Genomic DNA, 21,651 nt, shown 5'->3' with positions numbered 1-21,651 from the left:
AAGTGCTAACTAATCAAACACTTTGTTTGTCAAGTCTACTTATTGATTCCATATTCAATTCATCCCTAACAATCGGCAAAGCTATTGATATTGCATTTCTTGACAGTATAAAAACAATTAAACAATTTGCGTATTATAATAATTCTATCCAATTCTTGAAGCAGAAGACAAAGAAATAGATATTCACAAAGAGAGAATTCAAGTATCCAACCGATCATTATTAAACCATGTCGTCATCATATTCTTTAGATAAAATCAATCCGAAATTATTGAGAAGGATTTATCGAGCATGTAGACCAACCAATGATGAACCAAACTTGGCATTGAATTTAGAGATCTGTGATTATGTCAATGCGAAAAAGGGTTCGGCACCACGAGACGCTGCTATTGCTGTTGTTAAATTGATTTCCCAGCGTGACCCACAAACCAGTGAATTGGCCATTGCATTATTAGATAATTTGGTGAAAAACTGTGGCTATCCGTTTCATTTACAAATCCTGAGAAAGGAATTTCTTAATGAATTGGTTAAGAGATTCCCAGAAAGACCACCTTTGAGATATACCAGGGTACACCGATTGATTTTGGCACAGATCGAAGAGTGGTATCAGACTATTTGTCGCACTTCTAAATACAAAGATGACTTTGGCTATATTAAAGATATGCATAGATTATTGTCTAACAAAGGTTATGTTTTCCCAGAAGTGAAAGTTGAAGATGTTGCTGTGTTAAATCCTAATGATAACTTGAAATCATTAGAGGAATTGCAACAGGAAGAGTCAATTGTTCACTCTGCTAAATTGCAGGAGTTGATAAGAAGGGGTAGACCTCAAGATTTACAAGAGGCTAATAAATTGATGAAGATTATGGCAGGCTTTAAAGACGATAATGTTAAAGAAAACAAAAAACAGATTAAACAAGATATCACAAGATTAACAAGAAAAGTAGAGATTTTAGGAGAAATGTTAACTTCAATTGAAAGCCAAGGGGGCAAGATTGATGATTCGTCTGATGAAGCTATTATAGAATTATATTCCTCGATTAAGAGTTCTCAACCCATAATCAACAAAATGATTGAACAAAGCAGTGATCATGACGACAATGAAGAAGATGTAAACAAATTATTAGCTTTGAATGAAAGTGCAAATAATGTTATCAACAAATTCCAATTATTAAAAGGTGGCAATGTTAGCGAAGCAAGCAAGATTAAAACTGGAAGTGCCTCACAAGAATTGAACTTGATTGATTTTGATGATGCACCAGAAGATGTTTCAGCTTCAAAGGAGCAAGGTTATACTGATTTATTGAGTGACTTGTCCAATTTGACCTTTTCGGAGAATAATAATTCAACCTCTATGTCCAACAGTACCAATGTTAATCCGCTCAATTTATATGGTGCTGGAGGTTCAATTTCATTAGGCGCTGGATCTGGATTCCCTACCGCTTCAAACACTCCATCCATACATCAACCAACTCCATCCGTCGCCCAAGGAAAACAGGTTTCTTCATCCAATTTTGATTTGTTGGCAGATTTAAACTCTCCTTCACCTCAATTACAATCGAATACAAACTCGTCATCATTAGACCCATTCGGATTACAATTCCCAACAACCACACCGAGCCAAGTTACTGGACAAGGTGACGGTTATATTAAAATGATTCCTATTAATCAAACGTCAAACTTGAAAATTGAAATTGGTGTTAAATCGTCTTCGGCAAACTCATTGAAAGGGAAAATTTTGTTTAGTAATTTACAAACTTCAACCATTTCCAATTTGAAATTCTTGATTGCTGTGCCTAAAAGTTGTAAATTGGAATTGCGTCCACAAACGAGCGACACGATATTTGGATTTAATAATCATGGCATACAGCAAGACTTTAATATCGAAAACCCGTTGAGTAAACAATTGAAAATCAAATGGAAGGTTGAATATCAAATCAATGGCGTGGCAAATGAAGAAAATGGCGTCAGCGTTTTAGAATAGAAACAATTGGAATTATTATATATTTGTCAATGTAAGTCCATTAGTAATATTAACTGTTATCAAGTATTTTTACTCTTCTTTATTACATCTAGCCCCCCAGGATCACCATAATGTCAAATGTTAAAGAAACAGAGAAGAGAAGGCAAGAGAATAAATAATAAGCTATATTCTAAACACTAACAGTAAACTATAATAATAATGATAAAAACAAAAACAAAAAAAGTATAAAGAACTAAACTCAAAAACATGATAAAACCGACAACCCTAATTCTACTATAAATCTGTTTAATGCTAAGCATCCGCTTTAGTTTCAAGGTTTAACCAAGGAATCATTTATTATTAACACAAATCCATTCTCTACTTGTTTGATAGTTTCAACATCAATCCAATCTTCACTATCAAGCAAACGAATAGAAAATTTTTGACTTAATTGATCTTGTTTAATTTTCAAAAATTTCCCGTTATTTAGTTTGGAAATAATTGTAACTGCTTCAGCGGAACTCTTATCAATAACAAGATTTTCTTCAAAGTTATTGATCAAATGGCCATTCAAGAAATGTAATAAATTCTTTTTCAATGTTTTATCCTGTTCTTGTTCGGATTGTTCGGGAGTAATTAGTTCTGGGAACTCCCATGGTTTTAAATCCGACAACTTGGTTTCTAAAGAGTCATTATCAGGAGCAACGATTAAAATTACTTCTTGAGGGTTGGCAGTTCTTGCATCAATGCTAGCAAACTGACGAATGTAACTTGAAAAAATTGAGATGGATGACAATTGTGGCAAAATGGATTGCAAAAGGTTGTTATAACAGTCAACTGAATCCAAAACAAATAATGATTTTTCTTGTGTCAATATCGTTTGGTCTCTTTTCTTTATTTGTTGTCCTGATTGTTGAAACTTGGTCAAGTCAAATAAGTTCTTGCCCTCTCTCTTAGATGAAGTTTCAATAAAGCTATTCAAATTAATAACGTTCTTAGCATCTCTTTTGGCAACTGAACCATCTTCTTCTTCTTCAATACCTGTCCTTAAAGCTTGTAAGTTTGGTATGTTTTTGGCATCTCTTTTAGCGGCATCCTTCTCCAAACTCTGTTTCAAAGCTACTAAATCAATCAAATTCTTTGCGTCTTTTTTGGGTAAACCTCCACCTTTCAAGGCCTCTTCTAATGCATCCAAATTTGGTAAATTTTTAGCCTCTCTTTTGTTCTTGGTTTCCTCATCTTTTAAACCTTCATTCAAAGCTTGTAAATTGAATAAGTTTTTTGGTTCTCTTTTATCTTTTTGTTCTTCCTCTTCTTCTGTTGAACCTACTTTCAAGCTAGCTAAATCAATAACGTTCTTTGGATCTCTTTTAGACTTTGCATTGTCTTTTTCCTCTCCCGAAACCCCCATTTTAAATCTATCTAAATGAAGTATATTAACGGGTTCCCGTTTATCGTTGGTTGCGGTTTCTTCGTCTAGCAACCCTTGCTGCAAAGATTCCAAATCAAATATGTTTTTTGAAGTGACTAATCCTGAGAAAACTGCTAGTGGTAACAAACTTGAAAACTTCATAGTAACTGGTATAGTTCACAGTTGTGTATTTTAAAGAATTTGGTGTTACGAAGCTACTTGTATTTAATCTCCTTTTTTTTTTTGTCTTGTATTTTGTCGGGTGATACAAAAACATTGGGCATCATTCCTTTTTCCATTATTACCTTGGTCAAACAGAGATCATTTTTGTTACCCATTGCACGAACAACACTATGTCCAAATGCCCGTTATATCCTTAATTTCTCGTCCCATAACCTAGATTTTGGTGCCAACATGGTCCTATCGATTGCTGACTGGAGACGTTCTCTCGTGGTATTTTGCATCCATCCATCCAATCAAAAGACTTATTGTACCAACAACTTCAACCAATTCGTTTCTACATGTTTTTGATAATATACACTATGGTTGAATCTAAATATTCTAGTGATGATATCATTAAGAAAAAGATATTTCATTTACATGGTGCAATTAACTTTGAAGTGGAGGAACAATAAGAACATATGAACTGAACGTGCGTTGGTTTGATTGGGACTAATAAATCAGCTTCGCGTAACTTAGTAAGTTTCTTATTGACAAGGCACCTCCAAACGGTAAACAAAATGAATCGACTACAGCTTACAAAACACTAATATACCTCCAGTTTATACGTTTTTTTAATTTTTTATATGTATTAAATATACAAAATGAATAAAAGTTAAGATACACCGATTAAAAAATTTGTTTTTGCAGCTTAAGAAGCAAATAGACGAAAATACTGTAAAAGTAAAAAAAAATAATCCCCTTTCTGAAGTTCATCTGCGATAGTATCTTCTATTATTAAACAAAGAACCCATAAATAAAACTCAAAAATAAAGACATCCTCTTTACCATATCCCACCCATTGCTTAAAAAGCCACATTGTTATTTATCATGAACATGTTTGCAAAATATTAATTTCACCTAAATTAAAATTTTAACAAGTGTGGTCTGTCACCGTTCTTCAAAGAGAATGAAGCGGCCAAGTATTGTTTCAATAATGGAGTCTTTTTAATTTCACTTAATAAAGCAGCATCGACAGATTTTTGGTCAGCAACTCTTTCAGCTTTGATTTCTTTCTTTGGTTGAGATTCATTGAAGAATTCAGCTTCAGATTTTTTAGATTTGGAAGATTTTTCTCTAGCAAAGTATTCGACGTTGAATTTAGAAACATCAACACCAGAAACATTGACCTTGGTGGAGGTGGCAATGACGTATCTAGCATTGACTCTTCTCAATGGAACACCATTGACTTTGAATGGACCAGAAACCAATAAAGTGTTGTCTTCCAAGTTTTTCAAGTAAACAACTCTCTTACCTCTGAATCTACCGGCCAATAAAATTAAAACGGTACCTGGGACTAAAGAGGCACGTAATTTTTGTGGACGAGCAGTCTTTCTGGTTTGTTTTGGAGCTGGAACGTCTTCTGATTGGTACCACTTTGGAGCCTATAATAAAAAGTAAATTAGTTAGTATTCATGAATCATAAACATTCCATGGAATTAAATTGAAAAGGTTTTGGAGACTTGTATAGAACTGATCCTAATTACATTAAAAAAAAAACACCCAATTCTCAAATCTTCAATAAGTTGAAGCTAAAGCTTTTAAAACAAAATGATTCCTATTACATTCCATTTTTCTTGTTCGGGATGCTTAGTATCTTTACTGAATTATTCGTGCAAGAACTACTACTCAAAATCGGCTTGGTGTTGGTATTCCTCATTTGTAGATTCCCAAATACTCTCAATATCCAATATCCCCATCTATTCTTGTAAAAATCAGTTCTATCCATCTCTTCCTCTCCATCTATCCTGTTATCTCACATACGACTTGACTCATTGTTGACTCTATATTATAGTTGGTGTATTATTGAATGAAAATCCGGCAAGAATAAATTTTGCAAAAAAGCTTTTTTTCCCTCACTAGTATTGTGTGAGTGTATTCCAAACACCCAAGTGCGTAGTGTGCATATTACCATTTACTGACCTAAACCGAAAACTTGGTTAGTGCGAAATATTTTTTAAACAGAAAAGAAAGACAAGAATACAGTAAAGAACTGCAACATTCAGGAGTCCTGCACATATGTTAGGGCTATAGCCCTAATTCATCTGTTCGCTAATTTCAATTCTAGCAATACTCAATCGATCTCGATACATAATCTGGGCACACAATACAAACATGTACATTAGTACTATATAATTAATGGTAAACAGAATAAAAATATCAAAAAAGTGGTTTTCCAAATCAACACATCTCTGGTTGATGTTTATGCTTTATGCCTTTTTTTTTTTTTTGGTTGGGGACTAACTAGAAGATCTCTTTATCTCAGTTTAATACAGAAAGTAAAAATACTGTTTCACTGTTGACAACAGTCACGTGTGGGACAACTCTCAAGTAAAATACTTTACATTTACAACCAACTCTCCCGACCCGACTGGCAAAGTGATGTTTTCGCTAACGTTAACATAGTTTTCCAAATTCAAACTTGCTTCTCCTAAAACAACGCTCTTACCAAAAGTATGATGTTCTCTCAACTGTAAAACAATACTTCCAGAAGGTGAGCTTCTAAAAGGAACACTTTCGCCCCACTTGTATGTATCAGAAACGCTGTCAAATTTAGTACCTCTTGTTTTGATCAACAGTTTATCTTTAGTTGAGGTTTTCAAAGATGCCTTAACTTCTAAATTGTCTCCAGCTTTGAAATTGCGTGCTTCCACAATGGTCAACCTACCTGGAATTGCATCGGCACCGTGAATACTAGCGGCAAAACTTGACACGTCAGTCGCATTACTAACATTTCTCTGATGGCCTCTCACATTACCTTGAGGAACAAATGGTTGTTGTGGTTTGGGTAAATCTTGTTCACGAATATTTGGAACAGCTTGTATGCTCTCGATCTCTTCTCCCTGTTGCTCTCTCAACTCCTTTTCTTCTTCAGGAATATCTGGTTTCAAATTGTTGACACCATCATCTGACACTGAACTCTTACCTTGACTTAAAGCACTTGGCGCTAACGAAGACGAGTCATCATTACTGTTCTTGTGGTTACTATTTCTACCTCTTTTACTTTTGAAACTTTTAAGGAACCCAGTACCTTTACTCAATTGGTCACTTGCGACTCCAATACCACCTCCAACTACACCAGTGGCTAAATTGGCTGCTCCTCCTACAGCTTTCACACCAACATCAGAAACTGCACCAAGGTCGATTGGTAAAGCAGATTTTGAATCCAAAGGTGGTCTTATATACTCTGGGAAGAATGTAGCTCTCAAATTGACTTTTCCTTGAGTATCCAAATCAACGGAAAAAGGTGTGGTGGTTAAGGCAGGAATGTTGGACAAATCTATATTGGCAACACCCAACAATTCATCATCATGTGTATAATCCCAATCGTACACTTCGACCAATAAAACTTGTCGGGATCTAGAGATCATTGGGAATTCAACCGATTCATTCCAAATTGGATCTAAAGTCTTTCTCTTCTTGTCAGTCTTGTATACTTCAACACCATCAAGATTCACAGTACACAATGGGTCTGATTTACCATTCGAATCAACAGACTTCAAGTTCTCGCCACCGATAATTTCTAATTTAATTTTACCAACATCCAAAATAGTGTCCAATGGAGCCAATTTTACAGTGGAAGGAATAAATTCTAATTGAACTTCAATGGTGTTACGATTGCCAAGATTCAATTTGATTGGTTTCTCAAAGGATTTTTCGTAAATGTCAAGAGTGTTGTACATTTTTTCAACAATAACTTCACTAGATTTAGTGACTTCAGCCACTTTGGCAACCCTGAAAATCAAATTGGAGTTTGGCAAATCACGAATAAAAGCCTCACCCACAGATGCAGTAGTCAATTTTTTGCCCTCAGATAAAGGTGATATACCTGAAGGGTATGCCTGCTCATCAAACAAGGTATGAACATAAACATCTGGCTTTTCAAATTGACCACCCTTCAAATGAACAATCATGTTACCGGCCCTGTACTTGATAGCGTCCTGTAATTTTAATTCAACCTTTGGTGGCACCTTCATGTGCTTGTTTTCAATCTCCATCCATTCAAACTCTTCGGGGTTTTCTTTGAACAACTTTTCATCTCTAGCATATCTTTCCTTCTCTCTTTCTTCTTGTTCACTTAACTCCTTTTGGTAGGTTTCCATGTTATGCAATTGAGACAATGAGTAAGTTGGAATAGCAGGAAAGAATGAAATAGAGTAAAAAATAGAACCAGCCTCCTTGGTATTGAACAATACGGGTTGTTCAATGATTTCGTCGGATCCATCATATCCCAAATAATATCCTTCCTCATTCTTTCTCAAGATGTCGGCAATATTAATTGCAGCAGTACCTAATGATCTGTCCTTGCCTTCCGGTTCAGCATCCATAATTTGAAGCAAGTAATGTTGATGCTCATTGGCAACTGGTAAAAAGTAGACACTGTTCCATTGAGGATTGACAGTTTCTGCAAACGTGACAGTCTTGGCTCTTAACTTACCATTCAACATTACCCTAACGTATGGGTCAACATATCCAACAGATTCCAAATTCTTAAGACCCTTGGCCCCTCTCAAATGTAATCTCATACCACCAATTGGAGCATTACGGACAACCTTTTCACTTGTAGCCTCATCTATAGCCAATGGCTTCCAACTTGTCGTAAGTCTAATCTTTGGAGCAGGACCATTCTTGGAAAGTGGAGGACAAGTAAACCAATGCTGTCCTCTTTGGGATTCAAAAATAACATCTTGTAAATTAACTTCCAAATTGGCAACAATATCCGAATTGACAGAATCTCTCACCAACACTTGAATAGACGTTTCAGATTGTTGTTTGATCAAACTCTCAAAAGATTCATTCCAACCAGGTTCGTTAGTTTGTCTTAATCTACGGCAAGTTTTAGCCTTTTCGTTGTTGACATAAATCTCGGCATACGGATTCAATAAACCAATAACTGACTTGGAAATATCCAAATCCCTAGCTTCGTGTAAAGTTAATTTCATAATACCAACTTCGTTATCTGTAATCACTTCTTTTGAACCGTCTTCTAAAATAGTTGGTTGTATAGTTGGGAAATACTTGATATCCAATTCCATCTTACCAACAACTTTCCCACCTTCCATTATATTCTTTGTGATACCTTGAATGGTTTCTTCTTGCAACAATTCACCCAAGCCAAATTCGCAATTCCCAATCAACTGATCGTCCATTTTATCTTCAATGAGATTGTATACGTTAAAATGCAAGAAATTTCCTTCCAACTGGTTAACCAAAATAGTTTTTGTTTCCATAAATATTGGGTCGTTGACCAATTTCTTAGTTTTTGTTCTTTCATCGATTTTCCCATTATTGGTAACTTTGATTTGAACGTATGGGTTAAGACTCTTTGGCTTTGTAGGATTACCAGTTTTCAATTTTCTGCAGCGTTTAACGGTAACTTCGACAACACCAATTGAGTCGTTAGATTGTGCGGCCATAATCTCTTCTACGTCAACATCAAACCAGTTGGGTGCGTAAAACATTGGTCTTAAAGTAGCATGAATGATAGTGTTCACGAACTTGGACAACCCAGGAATAAACGACATGATATCAATACCAAAAGTGTCACCACCGACTGGTTTCAAGGCGTAATCAATTTCTGGTGCTTCTAAAAACTGGACAGAAACCATCTTGACATGTGGGAAGTTTGCCGAAAGTCTCAACCTCACTTTCATTCTACCAGTGAACGACATGTCTTCGACTAAAATAGGCAAGGTTTTCGAAACAAAGGCTTTACCAACAGTCACACCAAGAGCAACCTTTGGATCAATTTTTCTTTTGATTTCATTTTTTGTCATATCGTCGGTATCATTTGGAGCAAATGAGAAAGCCCAGTCCATTTCAATTAAGTCCTGGCCAGTTTTGCTGTATGACTTAATAGAGTCGACTCTTGGAGCTTTGGACCCCAAGGTGAATTCGTCTAAAGATAACGCATCAATACCAAAACCTGGTGCTTGATCTTTCAAAATTTCGTTCGCTTGAAACATAACAGTTTCAGACAACGCTGGCATGTAAATCACCCAAAACTTGTCCAAAAAAGAATTCATCCATTCCATAGTTTCCAATTCGTTCACCAAACGATTATCAGCCTTTACTCTGGTCAAGTCATCTCTGATATTACGGTTGAATCTTCTCATCTCCGAGCGATAAACAGAATTGGTGAATAATAAAACCAATCCAAGTGATAAAATGCCACCTCCGAGTCTAGCAAAAAACCAAGAAAAGAAACAAGTACCAATAATAAGAGCACAATTCCAATACCAGTCACCGTAAAAGTGATCAATAATGTATCCTTCGACCTTTTTGGTATTCTTCAATAATGCCTTCTTGTCGGTATTGTCTTCAACATCCCAACCACCAACGTTTTTCCAGGAAAATGTGGTGTTGTCCCTAATACTGACTTTCTTCTTTGGAGCCTCTGGTGGAGCTTGTGTGGGTGGCTTTGGCTTATTTGTGGCTCCATTGACGCTAGTAGTTTTGTTGTTTATATCAGAATTAACTTTTTTGTTAAAGTCGTCAATATCACCTTTGTTGGCAATTGAGCCAGACTCGCCCTCTCTTGGTTTGTTCTTCTTTTGTTCCTCAGACTAGGTAATTGGTTAGTATGACTCATAAATGTTGTCCCATTGAATAGAATTGAAACTAATGTTGACTTCAATTGAGTGGCTCGGCCATAGCATAGCCATAATAGCCATGTCTCATAAATACCTATCAAAACAATGGTGTGTGCTATTAGTCTATCCCTTGTTCAAAACTTTATTTTGCAACCAAACTACATACTCGACTATTGCTCATTGATAAACGATTTAGTTAATAATTAACCATTCAATTGGTTATATTGATAAAGAAAATAAAAGTAATAAATAGATTCGATTAACGAAACGAAACGAAACGAAAGAAAAAAAAAATACAACTTTGCTGTTTTGAATTTGAGAATCTGAAATTCTGGTTTTCCCATTTTGTGTACTTATTTTATGTGTGTGTGTAAGTTCAAGTTAATCAGGGAATTTCAGGAATTTGAAATTTTAGGGGCAATCAGCAACATAAAAATAAAATAACATAGAAAATAATAATTCTTGAATTTAATAAAATAACCCATCAAACAGGGAGGAAAACTAAACTTATTATTGGTGACAGAACATCATTCTTAAACTTATTTTATTGCTTATCATTCTAGTTATGTGTTTAGCAATATAAGCTCTATGGTTGATGTTTTTTGTTTTTTTTTTCATTTTTATTTTGTGGATTGAATACAAGTGATATGTTACAGTAGTGATATCTCAACTCCGTTTGTTAATATTTTCTGTCATCTCATTAACAGTAATGCTTTCCGCACCACAATATTAATTTTTAGGAAATAAATTGTGAAGGGTGCGCAGCTTCGTTGCTTGTTTCGTGAAGAAGGCATTCCACAGTAACACTAGATGTCACACCAAACACCCATTTCTATGCTGCTTTCTCTACTTCTACATCAGAAGCTAAACAGAGTTACCAAAGTAATATGCTAACCAATATTCTTAACAGTGAGTACGTTAATTCTCTATAAAGAAACATTGTAGAACTAGAACTTTTGTATCCTTGTTCAATCATCAAACTTTTGTACCCAAATTCTATCAAAATAATTGCAAATTTCATACAAAAAAATTTCTCCATTGGTAAACTATCTGATGCGGTTTGGCATTGAAGTCTCATAATCATTACTACATCTCCTATCGACTTAATCCCACACTCATTTATATTACTTATATGTATTTTTCATTATGTTTTTTTTTATACAAAATAAAATAGAAAACTTAAAATGCTATTATTGGAAAACGTAATAGAGAGAAACTATATTATACACTTGAAAAAACTAATTCTTCTCTTCAGTTACCATTATCCTTAAACAGATTCTAAAACAACATCTTTAAAACCAGAAGAAACTTTCTTACCTTTTTCTTCGGTTGAACCTTCACCGTGCAAAGCCAATAATGAACCCAAGTCGAATTTTGGTTGTTTCAACAATTTGACTTTTCTGATGTGAACATTTTGTAATGGGAAAATGGTTTGGGTGGATTTTTCAATTTCACGGCCAATGACTTCTGGAATCAATTTGGAAGTTAATTGAGCTAAAGTACAGTTGGAAACTTCTCTTTGCATAATTTCAATCATCTTCTTTCTGACTTCTCTCAATTTGGAGGATTGAGCGTAAGTAGTTTTCTTGATTTGGTTTGGTTGTCTTTTGGTGAAGGCAATGGCGAAAACTCTCAAAACGTAATCGTCAGAAGTTTTAACAGTGACATTAGCTTCAACTAATGATTGCCATTTTCTAACCAATGATCTTAATTTGTCAGAAGTGAAATCCAAACCATGGAAGTTGGTCAACAAGTTTTTACCTTGGACTTCATCAACTCTCAATTTGATTTTTCTGTAAGAGTGGTCTTCGGAACCTTGTAAGTCGGCCAAGCAAACTTCGAAAACTCTACCTTTCAAGCCATCAGCGGCATTCTTTAAACCGGTAGATCTGTTGATCAAAGTTTTACCAACATTTCTGTTTTCAAAAGTGGTTGGAGCTTTGATGTCAAACCAATCTTTTCTGGTGAATGGGTCAACGACCTTCTTTTTTAATCCTTTCTTTCCTTTAGACAATCTCTTGTTTTTACCGACAGCCATGTTGTACTTGAGTTGGTGATTATATGAAACAAGTGAAAAACGTAAAAGAAAAAAATTCCTAGTAAAAAATTTTTAGATACAGAAAGTCAGGAAATTTTCACTAGTATGGGCGTGCGTGAGTATCTCTGAGAGTTTGGGACTTGGAACACACTAATTACACACAAACTCACTTGGAGCCTAACTGTGAGAGAGCAAGAGAAAAACAAAAAATTAAAAAAACCCATATCTGTGTGTGCACTCAGCTCAATCTGTATAGAGATATCTTAATGTGCAGGAAATTGTCACATACAAAACACACAATCTATTTACGCACTTACAGTACTTTTCTTTGTCTAATTTCGGTCACATGATTAGGGCTCAAGCCCTACTATGTGCGACATTCAGACGACAAACCACCTAAACTTTGTCGCAACCCTGGGTCGTACCTGAAGGCTCAAAATGTAAACAAACTTATTTAGCTCGAGTTGTGTGTATGATGTGGAAATAAACAAACGCACTTACTACCTTGTAACAAAATCAAACGACAACAAATCATCTACTGGCTTAACAACGACACGTCCGTTCGTAATTGTCATCATATCATGGAAGAAGATAATCAACAGGATCATAACAACCAGTATGTAACTCATTTGTGTATTTTTTTTTTTTTTTCTGGGAGGACATCATTTTGATCTTGTACTAACTTGTTTATTAGGGTTGCCTTAAAAATCGGTTTGATTGGGGATTCCCAGATCGGCAAGACATCACTAATGGTGAAGTACGTGGAGGGTTCATTTGACGAAGACTATATTCAAACATTGGGGGTCAATTTTATGGATAAAAAGATACAGATTAGAAACACCACTATAACGTTCTCGATATGGGATTTAGGAGGACAAAAGGAGTTTATAAACATGCTACCATTGGTCTCAAATGATGCAGTGGCCATATTATTCATGTTTGATCTAACAAGAAAGTCTACGCTAAATTCGATAAAAGAATGGTACCGTCAGGTCAGAGGATTTAATAAGACGGCAATTCCCTTTTTAGTGGGGACGAAATATGATCAGTTTATTGATTTATCATTCCAAGATCAAATAGAGATTACACAACAAGCAAAGAAATTTGGAAGTGCAATGAAAGCTCCAGTTATATTTTGTTCAACTAGCCATTCTATAAACGTACAGAAAATATTCAAAATTATATTATCGAAAGCGTTTGATTTAAAGTTAAACCTTGAAGAAATTGTTAACGTGGGGGAACCGATATTGATATATAAGTAGATGGTGAAAAGACTCACGTTTAAATTAATTTTGATGTTTTGAACAATTCAGTAGCTATTTATTATATAACTAGACATAACACGCCTACCATTGTTTTCTATTATTATCAGTTATGTAGTTTTATTAATGTTATTATGAAGTTTTATTCTCACCAATATTTTTGTGCGAAGTGCAACGTAAAACAGAAAAGAAAAAACAGAGACAAGTCAATTCGATCCCACCTTTATAATATGGCAAGTAAAACTGTACCCATTGCCTCTGACCTATACAATTTAATTTAAACTGAACTACAGTTACAAACAAATATGAATAAACTTCCCAAAGGGTGGAATTTTACCATTGTTGATAACGATGTCGAGCTGAACGACTCAGAAAACATACAAGGAAAAAGACCTAGAAGGTCAAGAAATACTACGCAGACGAGTGAAGGAGGTACTCCAACTATCCAAAACAATATAGTTTTAACAAGGACAGACGACAATGAGGAATTTAAGGTGGGCGATACCATTGAGATAACCCAAGGAAAAAGACCAGAAGATTCAACAACTGATTATGGTCTTATAACAGATATAAAGTTTGGAATTAGTGAGTTTATTCAAGTTATAGTTGCGTGGTTTATCAGATCATCAGAAATAGAAGGTATGCCCGACAAATTCTTTACAGACAACGAATTGTTGTTGACTCCGTTTAGAAGTGAAGTAAAATTTGTTGATTTTATTAGACACATCAATGTTCTATCCGAGAGCCAATTTGCCGATGTTGTAATAGACGAGTCTAACTCCCACACGACGTTTCTAGTAAAGCGTGCTACAGATAATGAAGGAAACTTTAGTAGCACTTTTGATTATAAGGAGTTTAGTTCTAAAGTGCTCGAGAACCCCAAGAAATGCACCACGCAAGTCAAAGAATTGATATTTACCACTGTCGAAGAAGTGGTTTCAAAGAATTCTAGCAACAAAAAAGGTGAACGGCAAGAAAATAAGGTATCAGAAATAGATCGCACAACTAGATCCAGTAAAGGTAAGGAAAATCTATCTGCAAAGGCTTCAAAACCGGAAAATAAACAGAACATGAGAATAATTGACCATCACGACAATTTGTCTAATAAATACGAAGAAGAACTGGAGGAGAGTGATTATCAGGAGGCTGAAGATGCAAATTCTGCATCGGAGTCTGAGGAAGAAAACATTTCACAAGACCTGGAAGACCTGGAAGTGGAATATTCAAAAAAAAAGAAGTTGAAAACTAAGAAGCTGATGCGTAGATCAAAGGTGGCAATGACTCCTTCACCCAAACGAAAGATACAGAAAAAGGACATTGCAGAAATTTACTCTGTTGTTACACCCACTAAAAGAATGAAATTGGGGAAAGATGACCGAGACTCGTTGCCCGTATTTTTGTCACCAACTAAAAGTGTTTCTAATGCATTCACCGATCCCAAATCGGTTGCTTTCAAAGAAATGAAGAAGAGGTTACATACGTCACAGAAGTTGAATGCTCTACCTGGTAGAGAGGATGAATTTGCCATGATCTATATGAATTTAGAGTCAGCGGTAAACGAACAAACAGGTTGTTGTGTGTATGTAAGTGGAGTACCTGGTATGGGGAAGACGGCAACAATCAAGGATGTTGTTGAACAAATGACACTTTCGAGCGAAAAAGGTGAAATGAAACAATTTGATTATTTAGAATTGAATGGATTGAAGTTATTGAGCCCGACCGTCACGTACGAAGTCCTTTGGTATCATATAAGTGGAGACAAGGTCAGTGCCTCAAACGCAGCATTATTGTTAGAGGAATATTTCAAACGAGAAGACCACAAAAGGAAACCATTGGTAATACTTATGGATGAGCTCGACCAGATTGCTACTAAAAAGCAAAATGTTATGTACAATTTCTTTAATTGGCCGACATATTCCACATCCAAATTAATTGTAATAGCTGTTGCTAATACTATGGACTTGCCAGAGCGAATGCTATCAAACAAAATATCCTCAAGATTGGGATTAAGAAGAATTCAGTTTAGAGGATATACGTTTCAGCAATTGGGCGATATCATAACACATAGACTAGAAATGATCACTAAAAACAATAGAAGAAAAGTTGTTATTACGCCTGATGCAATTGGGTTTGCCTCTCGAAAAGTTGCTAGTGTGAGTGGTGATGCTCGTAGAGCGTTGACTATATGCCGACGGGCAGTGGAGATAGCTGAAAAAGAATACTTGGAGAATAAAAAGGACAAAGACGATAATGAACCTTACCAAGTATTGATTTCGCACATATCTGCTGCCATAAATGAAACGGTCAATTCACCACTAAGCAAATACCTTTCATCGCTACCATTTGCATCTAAGTTAGTGTTGGCATCATTATTAAGAAGATCGAGAAGAACAGGTCTTGCTGAAAACAGCCTAGGCGATATAATAGATGAAATGAAAAACTCATTTGCCATGGCCACACATTCAAAAGACCAAGAAAATGACGAGTTGAATATGTTAGATGTTTTGTACACCGATAAAACATTTACTACTGTTAACGAAACTACACCTATTTTGAATTTAAGAATTCACTTTTTCAAACAAATAGTTACGTCTTTGGTTGAAGCAGGAATTATAATACAGCAAAATTTGCCAGGTGAAAGATCAAGACTTGTTCAGCTCAACGTGCCTGAGGAAGAGGTTGTGTCAGTCTTCAAGAAAGATAATGCTATATCTCAATTTTTATAGACAAGTAGTTTTGTTTTTGTGTATATGTCCTCCCCGGCGCCCCAGTAATCAAACCTATAAATGTAATGCGATGAGATTCAAAAATGAAAAAAAAAAAAAAAAAAAATAGAAAGCCAAAATCTAACTACTCAATTCACATATTATTGTTATTCAAACATAGACATCAAAGATGGCAACTACTATAGACCCAACTGATTATGTTGAAGTTGAAAATGGTACCTTATCCTTTGCTGACCCAAAACAACAAGCCAAATTTGAATTAGGTGTATGCATGGCAATATACAAATGGGAGGAATTGACAACAGCCGTAGATAATCTTTGGGGAGGTCCCAAATCGGCAGAGAAAAGAGATTGGATATCTGGGATAATCATTGATTTGTTTGGTGAATCTAACATTGTGGATATTCAACTCATTGAAGAAACATTGTTGTATGCTATGGTTGATGAATTTGATACGCAAATTGATAACGATTCCGCATTGGAAATAGGAAACTTGATAATAAAACTATATAGAGATGCAGCACAGGAGAAATATGGTCTTATTGACGAGATGTACGAAAAATGGCAAGCAAAGCAAAACATCAAGAACCCCCACAAAGTACATATTGAAGATGATCCTAATAATCCTGATGTAAGCAGTGAAGAGGAAGAAGAAGAAGAAAACGAAGAAATACAGGATGATAACAGGATGGAAATTGATGAGCCAGAACAAGTACGCCAACAAAATGCACCAATTGTTGACGATGATGGGTTTGAATTGGTTCAAAGCAAAGGAAGGAGAAGATAATGACCATAAAAATGTTTATTCGTTTATATAGATATACATGAATTACTATAATAGACAAATATCTAAAGTAACATTTCTATTGACTAATTGAGTTTCGAGGTGTATTACTTCTGCTCCTATTCAAATTGTTCAAGGAGTGTAAACTTGTAACCGAATTCCTGAAACTTCTTTTTGGAAAATACAACTCTTTTTCTTCAACAGGAGTGGATAAGGCAGAAGGCACAGGTGAGTTACCTATGGATCGAATACTCGGATTACTTCCATTATTAATTCGAAAATCACTAAATCTTCGGGAAACGTCTGTTAAACCTCCTGGCGTAGATGGTGCTGCGTATCCGTGACCAGGATTCTGAGCAGTATTCCCATTCTTAGTGTAATTAGCCATAATTCTTGAATTCAAATTGGCAAAAAAACCATCTTCGGTAGTTTCAACATCAAAAAGTTTGATTTCAGATCCACTCCAGGTATTTATATTACTCAATGCATTATTCACCCATTCCAAGTTCTCATCTATTTTTGGTAGCGTTGTCTCAGAAGAGCTCGGCTCGCTTTGGGAATCTTGTTTCAAAAAGCTAGTCCAATTCAGGGTTAATCTGCTCATTCCACTTGAAAAAGTTTTGACAATTTTATAGTTGCGGATACTATTTCCTGAATAGCTTTGCACTTGGGCACCAGAATTATAAATCTGTCCATATAATAAAGAAATGTACCACCCTAAAGATAAATGACTCCAGTTAAATCTCAACTGGTCCAAAGGTGTATTGGGCAAAAGATCATAACAAAGCTGTGACTTGTTAGCTTCAAAAACTTTATCGAACCCAGCCTTTTCTATACGCTGAACCAACTCATAGCTGTCAACGCTCGAGCCTTCAACACGTGACCATACTTCATTCAAGACGACTTTCAAGTGAGGGATTACTATCGTCAATATTACAGCTAAAGCATCGTTTCCGGCCCATGTTTTATTCAAAGGAGTATCTTTTTTCAATTTCTCTCTAGCATTGAAAGACATACCAGTAGGCAAATTTGGTCTCAAGGATGCTTCAATATTCTCCGTTTCCACACTCGCGGATTTGACTGTGCCATCATCTTCATATTTGTTTGTAGGAATAGGAATTGGAATTGGGATTGGTTTGACAGTTGACCCCAAAACTTCGTCTTTTGTACTATCGTAAGATGCTATACTCGTATCAGCCTCTGTATTCTCTGATGGCAGTTCATCAGATTCATCTTCTATTCTGGTCAATGAATTGCCTCTAAAAAACACTCCGCTAAAGCTGAAAATCGTGTTCCAAAGTTCATCATACACTTTTTCATTCTTTAATATGCAGAATAATAACATTCTTGATGGCACAGGAAATTTCGTGACAGCAGCACATATCGCTCGTATTAATAGGGCGACAAGATCGGGGTGAAAAGACTTCTCCAATAAAAATCTTTTATTTGACAAAACACTGACTAGCTGAGTAATCAGCGATGATGATTGATATGAAAGACCACCTCTTGGGTTTGGGTTATTGAGTTTTTTCAGCGTCTCAGTTTTGAATCCCATTGCTTCTTCTGATGATACTCTTGAAATCAAATTGTATAATATTTCAATCAAAGTTTTTATAAGCAAATCTGACAAAGGCAGCGAGCTCAGGAGATAGTTAGACAGCGAAACATTTACTTGATTGTTAATAAGAATGGTGCATATGTGAGTAACCAAAAAATCTCTCGTGTTGATTGGGGTTATGGATAGCTTATAATTTGATGGCAAACAATTGTAGAATTCGTGTAGGGATGCAGATGAGTTTAATGGCACAAACAATGGTTCTAAAAATCGATTTTGCTGTGCTGAGGACAAATACAAAAGTAAATATGCACAAAGGAAAATTAAATTTTTGGAGCTCTTTTGACTATGATAGGCAAATACGTAGTATAGTAAAATTATCATCAATTCTGAAATATACTTTTCACCAACAATCGAGACAAAGTTTCTGTTGGATTGGAGAAGTTCCCATATTAGCATAACAGCCTCCAAGCTCCAGAGCGAGGGGCGTTTATAATTACTACCAGACCTTAACAATGAAAAGGTATCCGTTTCTTGGTCTTTTGCGTTGATTAACGGAACCTTTAAAAATTCAATTAAAGATGAAGCTATAAATAATAACTCATTCTCCTTATGTATTTTCCCCACATAGACTCTCGCCATATTGTACGGTTTTGAACACAAACCACCTTCAATTAAAAACTTTAGCTCTGATTTTTGGGGTAGTGGATAAACAACCATTAGTGTAAGTAATTGAATGGCGTAAGTTACGCATAAATGACGAATCTCACTGTATTCTGGTTTTTCAAATACCAACCCATTTTCAGAAGCTGTTGATTTTGATGATCTGCATGTTATGTTTAGTAGGGAAGAAACTAAAGTCAATAATTCAATTTTTGGAGTCACGGTAACCAAAAGGGTTAAAAATTTTGATCCATGGGTGGTCACACAAGAAACTTGCTGATACAATGAATTGGAACAGAGTGTTAGCAATAGTTTTAGTATTTCCGTTCGATTACTATCTATCACCACGTTTGGCTGTTGATATTTCGAAGTTCCCCCAATACCTGGTTCCCAAACATGTAAAAGCTTATTCTCTTTACCAGATGCTGTAGATGGCACAGTGAAATTTCTAATAAATAGCAAGTCTACCAAGCTTGATATCAAATTTACAGCTATACTATTTGCTACTTGATCTGGACTCAAGAGTCTTTCCCAATTTCTATTTTTGTCGGATTCTTCTTCTTCTTCTTCTTCTTTAGAATTATCTATCCTTTGTAGGAGTCTCATTGGATCGAAATCATTGTTCCAAAATATCTCTCTTTCCAACTCATTGGAATAATCTGCCATTTCAAAAATAAAAGGCAACACTTTGATTAAGAATCTAACACAATTTAGTAACTCTATTATTTCTTTCTTGTTAATGCAAAATTCTTTACACTCCTTGACAGTACTAATTATTTTAAGACACAATTGTCTTATTAACTGGACAATATTCATTAGATTTTGCTGCCTCACTTTTTTGATGTCAGCAACCGTGATCAACTCATATACATCATTTGCACATGTTGGCATGGTCCAAAACAGACTCCAAAATATATTATTGCTTTCATCTGTAGATATAATATGACCCTGACCTAATTTCAAAAACTGATTCCTGAACTTTGCTTTTTCTTCAGTTGTCTTCATTTGCCTAAATATATAATCGAATACAATAGGAACAATATTATTACCGTTGATATTTATCTGGTATTTCTGGGTAATGCAGAGTTGACTCCAGTTCTCCTTCTTGTTGTAGATGATTTTTGGACCTCACTAGAGACCAATCGAGTCAAAGAGAGGTTTAAATGATTTTACACAATTGTAATGAAATCAGAGGACAAAGTTTATTTCCCTTTTTTTTTTTTTCTGATATCTGTTCTCCGAGATTGCAATCTGCTGGTCTCTCTCCATTTGAAAATATTTATCCACATACAATACCGAGATGATTGTATCCTGCAGGATCTTCTTGAAACTGCTAGAACAACTCCAATTAGGCCCCTTGAAACAATTGCAAATCAACCTGATTAAAGATAATAAATGCATCTGTATATCAAATGTAATTGGAAAATATGTTGAACACTTGGAGTTACTGAGGAGAACGTTTGATTATTGCGTTATATGCAATAACAAAACACTGAACAAGTGCCGGAGGTGTTCATTAGTAATGTCAGAATGTCAAAAGAAAACTCTTACTACCTACAATTGTTCAAGTATGTACAATGTTATCTATCATTAATCATGAATATCCTATAAAGAAATTAATGCAATTTGTTCCTTTTATTAGAATTCAAGTTAGTTGTCAACCCATCATAATCTTCTAGTTCATTGCGTCTTGTCTTTACCCCAGCAATCGAGGCAAAACCAACCTCAACGTGCATCCCTGCAACATTGTGGGTACAATCATCGTCATCAATTATGTCGTCGTCCAAGTCGTCCGCCTGTCCAGAATTGTTAAAACTGTTTAAAGCACTGCTTTCTAATTCCGAACTTGTATGTGATACTTCCAATGTCGGAAGGCCAGTAACCTCACCTTCATCATAGTCGTCGTCTGAGGAAACTGTATGGAATTCAGAAACATATGAAATAGCTTCATATACATTTGTGATTTTGGAATGAATGGTGCTAAACAATGGGTTTGAATTATTCTGCAGCTCTGTGTTGTATCTGATTGTTAGGTAAGTTCCTATTATCTGGTTATCTTCTATATTCAAATATACAGAGTCTTCATTCAAACCATGGAAGACTATTGCAGGATAAGCTATTTCGATACCCACGTTGTTTAAGTTGAACCAAATTATAAAGCTTGTGTTTAGTACAAATAAAGATACTGACACTGGATTTAGATCAGACAAATCAGTATTTGTCAAAAGGGAAAAGTTTTCCCCACCGGCGTATATTATAAACTTGTCCTCTTCAGCAAGATTTAATTTCGGTGATGATGCCTGATATAATGTATGAGGTATTGTATTTTCGATATTAGGCAGCTCGTGTATTAGTTTCACTAGTTGGTTCATTATGCTCTCCTTTTCTGAAGAATATACTTGTCTATTGAATCTGTAAATCAAATTTGTTCATTCATAT

General features: G+C 35.3%; 10 protein-coding genes across 10 annotated transcripts; 4 read left to right on the top strand and 6 right to left on the bottom strand. All coding sequences in view use genetic code 12, as the record gives it.

Annotated features, from left to right (window-relative positions):
• Positions 1-227: 227 nt before the first annotated feature.
• Positions 228-1,982, top strand: CD36_02930 (Golgi-localized, ADP-ribosylation factor binding protein, putative; the record flags this gene model as incomplete). Its single annotated transcript, XM_002416920.1, has 1 exon — positions 228-1,982. One exon carries the CDS (start codon positions 228-230, stop codon positions 1,980-1,982), a length of 1,755 nt encoding a protein of 584 aa, XP_002416965.1.
• Positions 1,983-2,292: 310 nt separating this feature from the next.
• On the bottom strand, positions 2,293-3,534 carry CD36_02920 (conserved hypothetical protein; the record flags this gene model as incomplete). Its single annotated transcript, XM_002416919.1, has 1 exon — positions 2,293-3,534. One exon carries the CDS (start codon positions 3,532-3,534, stop codon positions 2,293-2,295), a length of 1,242 nt encoding a protein of 413 aa, XP_002416964.1.
• A 923-nt stretch (positions 3,535-4,457) lies between these two features.
• Positions 4,458-5,367, bottom strand: CD36_02910 (60S ribosomal protein L6; the record flags this gene model as incomplete). The annotated part of the gene is made up of 2 exons (XM_002416918.1): positions 4,458-4,976; positions 5,356-5,367. The coding sequence occupies 2 exons, from the start codon at positions 5,365-5,367 to the stop codon at positions 4,458-4,460; spliced, it is 531 nt and encodes a 176-aa protein (XP_002416963.1).
• Positions 5,368-5,918: 551 nt separating this feature from the next.
• On the bottom strand, positions 5,919-10,365 carry CD36_02900 (bud/polarization protein, putative; the record flags this gene model as incomplete). Its single annotated transcript, XM_002416917.1, has 2 exons — positions 5,919-10,157; positions 10,351-10,365. The coding sequence occupies 2 exons, from the start codon at positions 10,363-10,365 to the stop codon at positions 5,919-5,921; spliced, it is 4,254 nt and encodes a 1,417-aa protein (XP_002416962.1).
• A 1,086-nt stretch (positions 10,366-11,451) lies between these two features.
• Positions 11,452-12,222, bottom strand: CD36_02890 (40S ribosomal protein S1; the record flags this gene model as incomplete). The annotated part of the gene is made up of 1 exon (XM_002416916.1): positions 11,452-12,222. The coding sequence occupies one exon, from the start codon at positions 12,220-12,222 to the stop codon at positions 11,452-11,454; it is 771 nt and encodes a 256-aa protein (XP_002416961.1).
• A 581-nt stretch (positions 12,223-12,803) lies between these two features.
• Positions 12,804-13,484, top strand: CD36_02880 (M-phase controlling GTPase, putative; the record flags this gene model as incomplete). Its single annotated transcript, XM_002416915.1, has 2 exons — positions 12,804-12,838; positions 12,917-13,484. 2 exons carry the CDS (start codon positions 12,804-12,806, stop codon positions 13,482-13,484), a joined length of 603 nt encoding a protein of 200 aa, XP_002416960.1.
• Positions 13,485-13,789: 305 nt separating this feature from the next.
• CD36_02870 (origin recognition complex subunit 1, putative) lies at positions 13,790-16,210 on the top strand (the record flags this gene model as incomplete). Its single annotated transcript, XM_002416914.1, has 1 exon — positions 13,790-16,210. One exon carries the CDS (start codon positions 13,790-13,792, stop codon positions 16,208-16,210), a length of 2,421 nt encoding a protein of 806 aa, XP_002416959.1.
• A 169-nt stretch (positions 16,211-16,379) lies between these two features.
• On the top strand, positions 16,380-16,997 carry CD36_02860 (pre-rRNA processing protein, putative; the record flags this gene model as incomplete). Its single annotated transcript, XM_002416913.1, has 1 exon — positions 16,380-16,997. The coding sequence occupies one exon, from the start codon at positions 16,380-16,382 to the stop codon at positions 16,995-16,997; it is 618 nt and encodes a 205-aa protein (XP_002416958.1).
• Positions 16,998-17,073: 76 nt separating this feature from the next.
• CD36_02850 (conserved hypothetical protein) lies at positions 17,074-20,217 on the bottom strand (the record flags this gene model as incomplete). The annotated part of the gene is made up of 1 exon (XM_002416912.1): positions 17,074-20,217. The coding sequence occupies one exon, from the start codon at positions 20,215-20,217 to the stop codon at positions 17,074-17,076; it is 3,144 nt and encodes a 1,047-aa protein (XP_002416957.1).
• Positions 20,218-20,828: 611 nt separating this feature from the next.
• On the bottom strand, positions 20,829-21,584 carry CD36_02840 (conserved hypothetical protein; the record flags this gene model as incomplete). The annotated part of the gene is made up of 1 exon (XM_002416911.1): positions 20,829-21,584. The coding sequence occupies one exon, from the start codon at positions 21,582-21,584 to the stop codon at positions 20,829-20,831; it is 756 nt and encodes a 251-aa protein (XP_002416956.1).
• Positions 21,585-21,651: the final 67 nt, after the last annotated feature.

The sequence above is a fragment of the Candida dubliniensis genome, chromosome 1, assembly GCF_000026945.1.
Source record: "Candida dubliniensis CD36 chromosome 1, complete sequence".
NCBI classification, from domain to species: domain Eukaryota; kingdom Fungi; phylum Ascomycota; class Pichiomycetes; order Serinales; family Debaryomycetaceae; genus Candida; species Candida dubliniensis.
Note: the sequence above shows the minus strand (reverse complement) of the source record. Positions and strands in the feature narration are given on the sequence as shown.